The 14,064-nt window shown below is 43.0% G+C and overlaps 2 protein-coding genes across 2 annotated transcripts; one reads left to right on the top strand and one right to left on the bottom strand.

Moving 5' to 3' along the window:
- Positions 1 to 2,660: 2,660 nt before the first annotated feature.
- On the bottom strand, positions 2,661 to 3,824 carry HRG_03278 (uncharacterized protein; the record flags this gene model as incomplete). Its single annotated transcript, XM_044861749.1, has 1 exon — positions 2,661 to 3,824. One exon carries the CDS (start codon positions 3,822 to 3,824, stop codon positions 2,661 to 2,663), a length of 1,164 nt encoding a protein of 387 aa, XP_044722775.1.
- A 2,750-nt stretch (positions 3,825 to 6,574) lies between these two features.
- HRG_03277 (uncharacterized protein) lies at positions 6,575 to 7,024 on the top strand (the record flags this gene model as incomplete). The annotated part of the gene is made up of 1 exon (XM_044861748.1): positions 6,575 to 7,024. One exon carries the CDS (start codon positions 6,575 to 6,577, stop codon positions 7,022 to 7,024), a length of 450 nt encoding a protein of 149 aa, XP_044722774.1.
- Positions 7,025 to 14,064: the final 7,040 nt, after the last annotated feature.

Genomic DNA, 14,064 nt, shown 5'->3' with positions numbered 1-14,064 from the left:
GGTAGTGTATTAGTGTGTGGAAGAGGTGTTGAAGTTTATGATTCTCTATCTATCTACCAGCGGACATGCTGTCTTATATAGACAATTGTAGCTGAACGGAAGAACCTTTCGGGACCAGATTTAGGCTGCCGTATAGCCCTAAGACTAGGGAATTCCGTGATATCTCGAGTGAATCTGGAAGTGTCTTGGTTCCACTGATATTCGTGTTTAGAGGAGGTTGGTCGTGCCGGTGTTCTTAAGAGGTCTTAGCTAGCATTCTAAGCTAGCTCTGTTCCTTCGATTCCCGATTATACGATAACCGGCAACCCGTTTAATGCATAATGACATGCAAAATAACGAGCGATTCTTGCTCTATAGGATGAGATTTTGTCTATAATTAATATACTACTTATTAGCTTATATAATCGGGAGAGTATATTATAGCTGCTTTATTTATAGTAGGAACACCGTTCCTTATAATCTTATAAAGGTATTCTTTATAGTAACTCTTATAGTTACCTAAGGTAGTAGAAAAAGCTCTTTACTATATAGAGGTTAGCTTAGAGAAGAGGGAAGCTCCTTTTATAAATTCCGTTGCCCTAAGATAAAGAGGGGGCTTAAAAGGGTCCTACTTATTAAAGAAGACTAAATTATAAATAGTCCTATTTATATAAACCTATAGCTTCTTTACCTACTTATCTTAATCTTAGGGCTTTATAAGAATCGTCTTATAAACTATAAGGGCGGTAAAGGAATCGTTTTCCGATATTATTATAGAAGAAGGGTAGAAAAGTTAGTTAAAAATTAGCTTTTTTAGTAAGAGGGGTAAAAGGAAGCTATAAGGGATATAAGAAAGGTGCCTTTTATAGTAGCTAGAAGGTATAGGAATTCTATTCCTCCTAGGCTTATAACTCTTATAAAGAGAGATATAAGAAGTATATATAAAATATACGAAGGTAAAATTAAAAGTAAGAGGTCGGATAGGTAGGGTAGAGAGATTTAATTCTTATAGGGGCAGTAATTATAGTAGGGGAGTAATTATTATATTCCCTTAATTATCCTTCTTTTCTTTATTTAACGCCCCTCTTTACACTTATTTAGTATCTTAATTAATAAAGAAGATCTTACTTAAAGAAGCTATTAGTATCCTTTTAACTACTAAGCTTTTTACCGGTTTTTCCCTTTTATTCTAGCCGTTACCGGTATATCCGTCTTATCTCTCGCTACTTTTATAGGAAGCTATTGCTACTTCTACTTCCCCTCTTACCCCTACCCTCCTCTCTATACCTCCTTTTAGCTCCTTATTATAAACCTGTTTTTTAGCTTCCTAGGTACCTTATACTAAGGGATATCTCTAAGAACTATAAAATTAGGCTACGCTTCGCGATACTAATAGTTAGGTTATAATAATATATCTTATTAAAGCGATTAAGGTAGCGATAAGTATAGGTTAGCTAGCCTTTTAATTCCCTTAGACTAATTAGCTTAAGATTATCTAGATTCGTCTCCCTTATTATCTTAGTTATTACCTTACTATAAAAGCCTTTTTAGTCCTCGAAATATTTAAGTAGGTTTTATTCCGACTAGGACTTCCTATAGTCGCTTATAACTATTACTTTTACCTTAACCTTATATCTATATCGTTTAAAAATATAGAGGCTTAAGTATCTTATTAACCTCGCTAAGAACGCGCTTATCCTTATTAGATAAGAGATTATTAGTAGGGATTTATTTTGCCTTATCTTACTTACCCTTAAGTATAAAGATAAAAGCCCTAATATTAGTTTACTTCTATAGAGCCCTCTTAATTATTATATAAGTAGAGTTCTACCGCGTCTTATTATCTAGCACGACCTTAAGCTCGGCGGTTAATTCCTTAGAAAGATAGTACCCTCGTACTCCTCGTAAGCGATTTTAGATTGTAGCCTCCTCGAGTTGCTTGGCCACGGTCGTTGCTTGCGATAGTCGCGAGAACGCAGAAGGAAAGAGTAGAGCGGGGTATGGTGTTAAAACTTCTAGCGAAAGCCTCGACGAACTAGACGGTGTATGCAAGTGCGATATCTCGTCGATGTTATGTCGTGTTAATGGCGAAGTTAACGCGCGCGACGAAGGCGCGTAAAGGATGCTAAGTGCCTAAAAAAAGGCTGCTTCCGTTTAGGAGCTTAATTAGAATTGCTATAAAAATTCTCTATCTACTTCGTACCTATAATAGACCATAGGCAGGCGCGAGGAAATCAAGCTCCTAAACGGAAGCAGCCTTTTTTTAGGCACTTAGCATCCTTTACGGAGTACAGTCCAAGACAGCCTGCTTACAGCCGGTCTAAGCAAAGACCATTGAATCCAGAGAAGATAACAACCCGCACTCTTCGTCCGCCAGCGTTTCCAAGTACTGTCGAATCCAGCCAAGGACAAAGAGATCGCCGAGCAGGAAGAGGGCGAGCCACCAAGGAGCCACTCGTGGTCGATGCAAGGCAGATGCCTTTACCAGATCTTCTAGGACTCAAAAAGGGGGGCCCGGGTGCATATTGATCGAGAGTTGGGCGTCTTAATTCACACAGTTCAGTCATCAAAGATAGATCCAGCCGCTTCGTCGCGATGAATTCTTCCTCCTCATTTTATATTCACCCGACCATTCTCTACCCCGACTATTTTCTTCACCCATTTGCCTCCAAGTGCCTATTTCATGCCAAAAGGGATCGCTTACCCGTATCAGACTTCCCCCGCCAGTCATTGAATTGTTCCTCGTAGCACTGTTTCGTCAATTCGGGCAGCTTGGCTTTCCAGCCGTCTTTTGCATCCGCGCCTCCGTTCTTCTTTTCCTCGCCTACTTTGGTCTGGGCGCACTCCGCAGCCTTTTCTTTGTCTAATGCGTTTACCAGAAAGAGGTCCCACTGTTCGCGGGCAGGCTTTGACAGTTTGCTCGAAGGTTCTGTGTTCGGGGGGCTCACCTGCTCCGCCGGTGGTGTCTCGCTAGGTTGTTGAGACTTGCCGTCGTCTCCGTCGCCAAAGATGAGACTTTCGACCTGCTTCTCACCAGGGATATAATTTTGCACTGCCCTGTGTAGTGTGTCGGCAACTATCTTGGCGGGTGCTATAATGCCCTCCTTCAAAACTTCCCAAAAGCTTTCTTGCTTGTTCAGGACTTTTTCATATAGAGTTTTTGCTTCCTTTTCCACACTATCTTCGGCCTCCTGATAGCCGGGAACCCAATCCCGCATCACGTCGTTGAGGGTATTTAGGGTCCCTTTTGTGACCAACAGTGCGATTCTTTCACCTTTTTGGAGTGCGGTTTCGTTGCCTTTGAAGCTTTTGTATTCCGCGAGCTCCTTTTGGTAGTTGTTCATGACCTCGGGAACGCCGGGGAAATAGTTTTCAAATATCGTTAGCTCCACTTGTGCCTGGTATTCGAGAATCGCACTCGACACTTTAAGCGCCTTATCGGTAGCTGAATCATTATCCGGGATCGACTCCAACTTGCTAGTTAGCTCTGCCATGTGTTCTTCGATTTCTGTCAAGCCGGGTATCGTGTCGTTTGCAATACCGGCCAGCACCGTTCCGGCCTTCTTGAGTTCTGACGACAGTGTTTCATGGCTGTTATCTGACGGGGCTGCCTTTATACGAGCGGCAGCAGAATCCACCACATTGGTTATGATCTTCAGGATTTGAAGCCAGCCGAGACCCTTGACCAGCTTGGGTTGTAGTACTTCCACTGGCGTCCCTGGAATCTCTTCTGGAACCTTGACGGGCTCCGCAATCGGCTTGCCGAGCTCTTTTTCGCTAGGCTTTTTGATGCCGGGCTTTTCCTCGCCGGGCTTCTCCTCGCCGGGCATTTCCTCGCCGGGCATTTCCTCGCCGGGCTTCTCCTCGCCGGGCTTTTCACCGGGCTGACACTCCCCGTCCCTCTTGGAGTGTCCTGACGAGCACGGTTTGAAAGTCCCTTGCGGGCCTGGCTCTGGGATGTCGTTCTCCCCTTTCGAGATAGATTTATCGGGGATACTGTCTTCCACGGCCTTCCGAAATGCAGCTGTCACATCGGGTAGTTCGCCTTTGTTTTCATCCAAGAGACGCTTCCAAGGCTGAGCCTTCCAAGCCGGATGGTTTTCAGGAAATCCGGCCAAATCCGGCCTGGAACTGCTCCCGGGGTCGGGTCCTGGCACGTACTTCTGGTTGGGTATCCACTTGATTTTCTTGACTTTGTCCTCCGTCTTTCCGTTTCCTCGAAGAATTTTTAGTACATCGTCAGTTGCCTCGACATGAGCTTTAATTTGTCTTAAGGGGATTTCCTGCATCGCTGCCTGTTCAGCGTTGGTGACATAATCTTGGATACGAAGTGATTTATTGACGTCAACAAAATTCTTAGACGTTTCGATCTGAAAAATATAGGACTTCTTTTCGGTGTTTCCTGGCGCTTTCTTGGCGTTGTTAGCGTACTCGGCGAGGCGTTCGCTAAGCTTCTCGGTCGTCGAAATATAGGCCGTGTTCTTGATGTTTCCTTCGACGTGAGACCATAGACTATACTTCTCAGGAGTTTCAGGGCCCGGTTTCGGCTTAAATCCTTTATCTTCGAAAACTTTGTCGAAGGATCTTGAATCTGCGCGAAAGACTTCTGTTACGGATGGTCCGTCAAAGAATTTCTCATCTTGTGGGTTCTGGGCTTGGATAAGCCTCTCACGATCAGGGTCGGCTCGTCTGACTCCAGCCAAGGTTTGGACTAAGGCCCGACTTTCTGTAAGTCCAAGTAGTAGAAAGAGAAATAGAAATAGCGAAAGACCCTTCATTGTGGAAGAATTCATGATAGGCGGGCGAGCTTGAATCGTCTTGGTGGTATGAACGAATGTGGGAGTATTCAGTCGGGATGCTTCCAACGACTGGTTGGGATTCTGTTGAGGGTTCTTTGTACAATCGTTCCGGGTACGCCATATTTATATCGGAAGAGGATGCATCGGCATCTGTTGTCCAAGAGCGACAATACCACACCCACGGCATCCGAGCATAAGCAAGTCTCTGTCTCTTGGGCGGGAGACCGTTGACAGCTGCATTGTAGTCGATAATCCTCTCATCCTAGACAGCTGTGGCTCATGACTCCTGTACCCAAATCATGCACTGACACGAGCCAGCACTTCGGCCTCGCCCGCACTCCCACGGGGCCTCCCCCCGTGGCCCCCACACGTACATATTTCAGTGCCCTCAAAACCGGAGGTCAGCCTCGAATACGACGACTCTCGATTGCGTCACTGCATTTGTCGTGCACGCACACACGTTGCATTAGACTCGTGTGCAGGGAAGATGGCATATACCCAACCCAACGGCTGGTAATTGGACCTTAGACACCTGACTATAGCACACATGCATGATGTACGAGCCGTCGATTTCGCCGCCTGATCTAGATGATACTGTTATGCGTGGTGAAGAATGCGACGGATATCGCCTTATATAGCACTGGCTGGGACTAGGGCTATCAATCATAAGCGTATATCGTTTCCGGACAAATAATCCCTATCACAACACCGTATTAGGAATTCAGATGTGGGATTCCACTTTCTCTTCGACTGGGGTGGCTTATGTTACCGAAGTAAATGCAGTGAAGAGTCGACCTAAATACCACAGCTCCCACAAGCAAACATCGTCATGCACTTAGAACAGGCGTGTTTTTATCTACTCAGAGTACAATATTCTTATCTCTGTCTAAATGAAGTCAGTTTCGACTGCCCTGTCCCACACGACCTTGCTCTAGGCCGACTCAGGACTGCATTACCGATCTCTCATCATACCACACTCTTCTATCTCTCGCGTACCAAACCCTGCACTACCTCCTCAGGGATTTGCTCCCTTCTAATAAGTCTCTACATGCAGACTGGGGGCATGACGCTTGACTCTGGCTGGCAAGCCTGACACAACAAGCGCCATTGTTGGCGGTGCTTATTCAACAGTGGAATTAGCACCGGGAGGGCAATTCGCTGGCGAGACCCAACACATAAAATCAGCTCACTTAGGCTACTCGGAGTCATTTGCTTGAAAGGGTCATTTATCTTTTGACAAAGATGCCAGTCTTGTGGGATAAATGCCAAAGCATGAACACTCGAGTGATAAGTCCACAGCTTTCTGCTATACCGACCTGCCGGTTTTTGAATCATGTGGGACTAAATGGCAACCACGAGGGCTTGAAGCTGCTTCCAATGACGGCGAGGGACGACGAGCAGTCGGCAGCCAAGATCTACTGCAGACACCCACGGGGTCAGCATGGCCCGAGTCCAGCGACAGTCGCCCCCCGTCCAGGGAGCTCGCGTGCTAGTTGACTTGCACGGGGTAGAAGCACATGCCAAGGGCGAGCAGGGATGGATAACCATAAAATGCGGAGCCCTCGAATCTGACTACGTTTCGCTGTGCCACAATAAAATGCGGCCACTTGAATCAACCTGACAGATAAAGTTACGTTTGGCATAAACAAGAAACAGGACCCGTCTGAAATAGGGCCTTGGTCGAGTCAGGGACAAGATAAATACGACGTCTTGGTGCCTTGGACATGCCTACCTCAACACGGCGGAAGCAGCATCCCACAAAGACTACTTGTTCAACAACCGAAGCACCTATCATCATGGACCAGACATTCCCGATCCGAGCCATGGCATCGCATTGGAAACACGCGCCCATCAAAAAACCCGCCAAAGCACCGTGGGACGCCGAAATCTCGGGCACCGACTTGGCCAGTCTTCTCCTCGGCTCCGTCCCATCCCAAATGGAAGACAAATGGTTCTGCTTCGCCGACGACGCTGACTCCCACGGAAATATCCTCGTCCATCTCGTCCGCAGCTGGTCCGGCGCCGAGATAATCGTCCTCCGCGTCCGCGCCGCGCTTGACGGTACAGGGCTTGTCAACGAGCGCGCCCCCGCCAAGGTGACGGAAATCACATGGGAGGACGATAGCCGTGAAGAGGATCGCGGCGAGGCCTGGGCCAAGCAGAGGGCCGAGATGGTATGCCGGGGCATCTTGCAATGCGAACTGGCGGCTCCCAAGTCAAGGGCGTGTCAGCTGAAGGGAAGCTAGTATGCGGGAGAAACGGGGAAAATCGATGTGTCAAAAGGCACCTCTTCGAAGCTTATAACCATGAGAGGATTCAAATCAATATTGAAACATCAGTCTCCACTCCCCACTCCCTGGTCCACCGTATCGACAGGGCCAACCCGAGTACCACTAACGACTCCGCATAACATGGGATCATTGTGAAACTGGACTCTCGGCCCTGCGCTAGACGAACAGCGGTGAAACTCTCTTTAGATGCGTTTTAGCCAGGCTTAGGTGACGAGATATACAGCGGCCTCGCTACCTGGAGCTACCGGGCCTATAGTAGAAAACTACCTGTTGATCCGGTTGCTGATCTGGCGAGCTGACGAGTCCATCGTGTACAGCCAGTAGCGATTAGCGACCTATATGAGCCTCGGTAGCTCTGACCTGCTTAATCTCCTAGATCGGGGCTTGAGTCGATGCTATTGCGCCATGCTTGACGCAGCAAGTGATCTAGGGTGACCTTACCGCATTCAATGAGATGATGCGGGCTGTACAGATAGTCGCTTATCTGGTATCGTTGCGGTGCGTAGTGCGAGTCGTAGCGAATGAGTGACAAAAGTGGGATGGCAAGAGACGCATGACAATCTCGGCTGCCCTACCACCCATCTTCCAGGACCAGTTGGCATTTGGCGACGTCGTTGCCCAGTTCGAACATCGAACGAAAGAGGTGGAATTTGTAAAGGCGAGTCCGAGGCCACGCCATCCATGGCATGGGCAGTGCCTAGTAACTGGACACTACCAGCCTTTTATAGAGCCTGGACAAGCAAAGAGCAGAGGAAGTTGCGCTAAGGCTTTCGCGACCAGAGGAGAATACATCGATCGTCTCGACCATATCAACCTTGCAGTACGCGTCGAGTTCGTTACTAATGCAGAAAATCATATATTGCGTAAGCGGTCCGGTTAGACCGACTCTCCGCCTGTCGGACTAAACTAGACTTCTCGCTTTCTTAAGCGCCACAGCTACTTTAAAAAAGCGCTAAAGGGGGCTTTATATAGAGCGCTAAGCTTCTAAGGATCTTATATAGGAAAGCTAGTACTTTTAATGTCTTCGGCAGGTTATCTAAGAGCATATTATACCTAATATTTAGAATATAGACGAGATAGGATTTCGTATTAGAGTTAGCAAAGACTAACTAATCGTAACTAAATAAGTAAGAGCTTATTATTTTAGCGTTCCTAAGAATTAAGAGTCGGCTACCGCGATTAAGGCTATCTCTATAAATAAAGATATTATTCTAGCTTTCTTAATACTCTTTAGCTAGATATATATAGTAATAGTATAGTATACTTAAGCTCGATCTTAATATAGTTATCTAACCTATACTTACTAGTTACTTAAATAATATAATTAGTTTAAAGTAGCTTTAGTATTTTAATAATTACTTAGTAAAGAGCTTAAGAAGCTTATAGCGTTTACTTATTCTTAATAGTTATAGCTCTTATTATATAAGATAGTTTATTTAATATTATAATAACTATAATATTTATAAGAGTCTTTAACTATTATAAGTTATAGGCTTAAGCTATAGCCTAAGCTATATTGTTATATATAGAGGGCTGGATCCTATATATATATATATATAAGCTAGCTATATATAAAAGAGCTCTATATAGCTTATTAATATTATCCTATAAACGGCACCTATATATACGCCTTTACTTACTCCGTAATAGTATAAGCTATTAACTAATAGATTTAATAGATATCTCTTTAAAGAGGGTGCTACTTCCTTAAAGGAGTACTCTGCCCCTCTTTAGATAGATAGGAAGTATTATAGCTATCTTAAAAGCGATTAAAAGCGCGACGGCTAGCGAGAAAGATAAGGTTCTCGCTATACTAAGGGAGCCGTCTATAAGACTAGCTTTAACCCCTATAACCTTTATAACGCTAGTTACGGCGGCGATACTACCGATATAAAAGCCGCTCCCTTAGCTAACTTAAGATAGTAAGCTAGAGTCCTTTTACTTTATCCTTAGCTAGCTATAGATAAAGTTTATAACTAATAGAAAATAGGGCTTAAATAGCTATTATAATATAGTATAGTTTTCGCTCCTTTATATACTATTAAAGCCTTAGATATAGCGGATCTTTAGATTCTAAGATAAGGGCAGCCCTAAGAGTAAACGCAACCTATAGGACTTCTTTTAATACCTTATATATATATTCGGTAATATATAAGAGTAGGATAAGGTATAATATAGGCTATAGACCCTTAAGTAAAGAGATAGATAAACTTTTAGCGAATTCCTCCTTAATTTTAAAGAGACGCTTTTATAGGTAGTAAGGACTATAGTATAAGAAGATAGCGCGAAGCTTATATTCTTATAAAGAGAGACGCGAGAAGTATATATAAAATACGCGAAGGTAAAATTAAAAGTAAGGGGTCGGATAGGCAGGGCAGAGAGATTTAATTCTTATAGGGGCAGTAATAATAGTAGGGGAGTAATTATTATATTGCTTTAATTATCCTTCTTTCTTCTATCTAACGCCCCTCTTTATACCCGTCTAGTATCTTAATTAATAAAGAAGATCCTACTTAAAGAAGCTACTAATATCCTTTTAACTACCGAGCTTTTTGCTGGTTTTTCCCCTCCTTTCTAGCCGTTGCCGGCATAACCGTCTTATCTCTCGCTACCTCTATAGGAAGCTATCGCTACTTTTGCTTCCCCTCTTACCCCTACCCTCCTCTCTATACCTCTTTTTAGCTCCTTCCTTAAAACCTGTTTTTTAGCTTCCTAGGTCCCTCTTACTAAGGGATATCTCCGAGAACTACGAAATTAGGCCACGCTTCGCGATATACCCCCTTAGCTATAGCCTGCCCTTATAGTAAGGGCATAGCTAATACGGCTTTAAGCTAGTAAGTATATAGAGGAGGTTCTTAGCTCTATACTTCTCCCTTTACTCGAGGAAAGTAGGGGACCTTTTAGGTCCCTAGGCTCTTTTAGACCTACTTAAGGAAAAGGGGCCTAAAGAGGGGAAAGTCCTATAAGAAAGGGGGCCTTCTTTAAAGGGAAAAACCTAATTAAAATAGGGGGCCCTTTAAAGGGAAAAACCTCTTCCTTTTCTTCGGCTATAGACGTTACCTTCTTATATAGGCTATTAGCTCCTCTAGTAGACTCTTAAGGCGGGCCTCTAAGGATAGCTTTTCTCGAACGTCTTCTAGCCTAATTTACTATAAAAAGACAGCTAGCTTCTACTTTAGTAAGGGCTTTATAAGACCGTTAGCTTTTATTAATGCCGTTAAAACTTAATAGATAGAAATAAGTCCCCTTTAGACCTCTTAGCGTAACTAATACTAGTAGATATCGATATACCGTAGCTAGGTCGATAGCTTACTATTTTCCTTTATAAGAATTCGTATAGTCTATATATTATTATATTCTATAACTAACGGGGTCGGAATTTATAGTCGTAATAATATTAATAGCCGGCTAAGGAAAATCGCTTCTTTTAACGCTTCTAAAAGAGCTAGTAGCTCTACCTCCGTACTAGAAGTCGTAATAATAGCTTACTTCGAAGCTCTCTAAGCAATAGTTCCTCTAAAAAGGGATATAATATACCCCTATAAGCTCTTTCTATCTAAGGAATTATCTATAAAGGACGAATCGCTTAAATAGAGGAAGATTTTAGTAGCTTATTTCCTTCCCTGCCCTCCTAGGCGTAGACTATATAATCTCGATAAATAGAGACAAAGGATAGCTCTATCTACTACTTCTTAATACCTAGGGCTAGGATTCTAGTTATGCCTAGCTAGCTAAGAGACTATAAAAGAGATATCCGGTCTAGTAGAAATAGCTAAAAAAAGCAAGGAGCCTACCTTCTATTAATATTAGTATTTCTCTTACTCCCTATTTCGAAGATTTTTCGAAGTTGTTACCCGACTTATAGAGAAGCCGGGCTCATAACCTATAAGAAGGTATGAGCAATAAGCGCAGAATCGGGTAATCGATGACGTAAGCGGAAAGATCGGTCGAAGGAGTATAGGGTAGGATTTCGTCTGGAATTTATAACGAGCATATAAGGGGCTGAATAATATATTGAAAGAATAGCGTTGCAAAAGATGCTTATGTCCTTGCTCTGTTTTTCAACTACTCCCAGGGAAATCCTTCGTCTTTTATAGACCATTGCTCGCCCACTAGTAGACCAATTAGTCAGCTTTCTAGCACATTCTATAGTGCTTAAAAAGCTCTATCTATAGTATATCTTCCTAACTTAGTAGGTGGTCTGATTGTGGCGTGATGGTTAACGTAAGACTATAGGTTCTGGCATAAGTAGTGGATTTAACCAGAATGTTCTATGCCCCACCTATTCTCGTATCGCGGATATCTTCGGAACCGCTAGGCCAAAATAGGCAATAGGGTATCCGTTCTGCTCGTAATTGACCTATGCATTTTATGCATATTTTTGTTTGTAAGGATAGGCTTATCCTGACCCGCTTTTCCTAGAGGAAGGTATAGTTATCTAGTAGAGGTCTTTATCTTTAAGGGTTATTCCCTTAGACTGTATTATAGAGCCCCTTTTTACTAGCTTATTCTATAAAGCCTCCCTATGCCTGTTATTTCTTTATAACAGTAAAATAGGAATATAAGGGTATATTCTTATACTATATCTATCTATTTAAGCTCGAGGTCGAATTCTACTGCTATAGCTATAAGGGTCCGAAAAGATATCCCTACTAGGGTGGTTGCCTTAGTAGGTAGATCCCCTTTTTCCTATTAATTCCTATAGATAACTAGCCGGGCCTTATACTTTTAAAGGAAGCCGTGTTTATTAGTCTTATAGGTAAAGACCTACTTATAGCTAAGGACCTGTTTTCCTCTTACTTTATCTTTAAGGACCTCTTCGAAAGACCCTATCTCTTCGTATAAAGCTAGGTAGTCTTTCTAGGCCTAGAAAAACTAGTCTTTAAAGGGGTGTTTTTCTAGCTACTTCTAGTTTGCTAGTAGGTCCGGGAGGTCCTTTTTATATACCTTCCTTGCTAATAACTATAGCTTAAAGAGCCGGCCTACTATAAATGCTCTATAGGAACCGTCTTTTATAGGCGTTAGATAGAAGTCGGAAAAACGATCGAAATAGGGGAGAGGTTAGTCTTCTTTAGTATCTATATCTGGCCCTATACCTTCCTTTACTTCTTAAAGCAGGGACAAAAAGGCAGCCGGGTAATCCTTTAAGAGAGGTGCCTTTCCTACCCCCTTAGGGGTCGAGGTAGGAAGACTAATAGAGAAAGCTACTTCTAGATCTTCTTCTTATTCTATAAGAGGAGGCGTAGGGAGGTAGGCGTATTCTAGCTCTACCGCTTTCCTATAGTCTCCTTCTTCGTTTAGATTATCTAATCTAGCAGCTTCCTCTTTTTTTTCTTTAAAGTTAGTGTTATCTTCGACTACTTCGACGTCGGTTTCTTCTTCCGTTTCCTCGTCTAGGACCTCTTCTTAAGACTATTAGGAAGGGGGGATTTAGATCTTCTAAATTAGCTAACGTTAAGAGAGTAAGAGGGGCTATTAATCCCTCTTTTTATCGAAGAAGCTAGATTCGTCGAAAATTATATCCCTAGTCGAAATAACCTTCCGTAGAAGAGGAATCTAGATCCGGAAGATATTCGTAGAATTATAACTAACGAGGTAACTAATAAAGGCTCTAGGATTAAGCTTTCTTTTCTTCTTCCTTTTTAGCTATATATCGGTAGTTATAGCGTATGCCTTATAGCTATAGGCATAAAGGTAGGCTAGCGAGGCCCTCTTCTTTATAAAGAGCTTAAGGGGGGATTTCTAGTCTATTCCTTAGGTCTTAAAAAGGGTCTCTAGGTCCCTATAGTCCCTTAGGGTCCGGTTCTAAAGGTAATAAGCGGTCTTAACGACTTCCCTCTAAAGGTCGTATAGAAGCTTTATAGTAAGTCTTATCGTACGGGCCCTTTCTATTATAGTACCCCTTAATCTTTCTACCCCTCCGTTCTAGGCCTAGGTATTTAGTGCTAACGGGAGGGGTAAAATACCCCTTTTTCGAAGCTAATTTAAGATATCCTTTATAAATAGCTCTCCGTTAGACCGTATCTTCTTTACCTTATAGCTAAAGTAGGATTTTATTTAGTTAATAAAGTCCCGGAGGGCAGACTAGTTATACTTACTTAAGTAGGTCTATAAGAAATAAGGGAAAACCATCCCTAAATAAGCGTCTATAAAAAGCATTACCCTAACGAAGCTTTCCTAATCCCTAGAGACGTCGGTCTAGTCGACCTAAATTTCCTTATACGGCTAGTCCGGCCGTAAAGGCGTTCGTCTAGAAATTCGTCTCTTAGTCTTTCCTTAACTATAGTATTCGTATTCGACGGTCTTTAGGCCCCTTATTCGTACGCCCTATTATTAGCCTAGCTTATATAAAGCTAAGGGGCCCGGGTAACTAAGTTATGCGTACTAAAGAAGGCCGTCTCCTTAGGCTGCCGGAAGAGGGTCCTTTATAGTAGACCTATTCCTCCTAGTAGGGAAAGCTAACTTCTCGAGTAATTCCTTCCTAAGGATAGGTCGGAATTCGAGAATAAATTAACCGAATTTCTCCTCGATAAGCCTAATAGTCTAATTCTTCTAGACTAGCCTCGTAGGCTTAGACGTTATATCCTAAAAGATCCCTTCCTTTCGAAGAAAGCGGAAGGAAATTAGGCTTATTAAAAATCAAGGGCAAAAAGCTACCCTTTTTCTTCGAAGAATTTATATAGATCTATTAGGTAATTTTATCGTGAAATTTACCCTTCCGTATCCCTCTATCTATACGGTTAATTCCCCGGCAATAAGGTATTCCCTCCGTGCCTTCTTAAAGGACCGGAATCGTAAGAGTATATTATAGATATTAAGGGAAGCACTAGAGTTAAGGATAGCTAATTTTCGTAGGGGATAATCGGAGGGCTCTAACGGTTGGTTTTAGCCTTATTAATCTATAAGGAAGACGAATACCGGATTTACTATACTAACGATTTTTCCTCGAATTTATAGTAGCGGCGTTAGTTACTATTTCCTAGTAACCCGAATCT

Source organism: Hirsutella rhossiliensis (assembly GCF_020360975.1).
Source record: "Hirsutella rhossiliensis strain HR02 chromosome Unknown scaffold00003, whole genome shotgun sequence".
Taxonomy (NCBI): Eukaryota; Fungi; Ascomycota; class Sordariomycetes; order Hypocreales; family Ophiocordycipitaceae; genus Hirsutella; species Hirsutella rhossiliensis.
The sequence above is the reverse complement of the archived record's forward strand: the minus strand, read 5'-3'. Positions and strand labels throughout refer to the sequence as shown.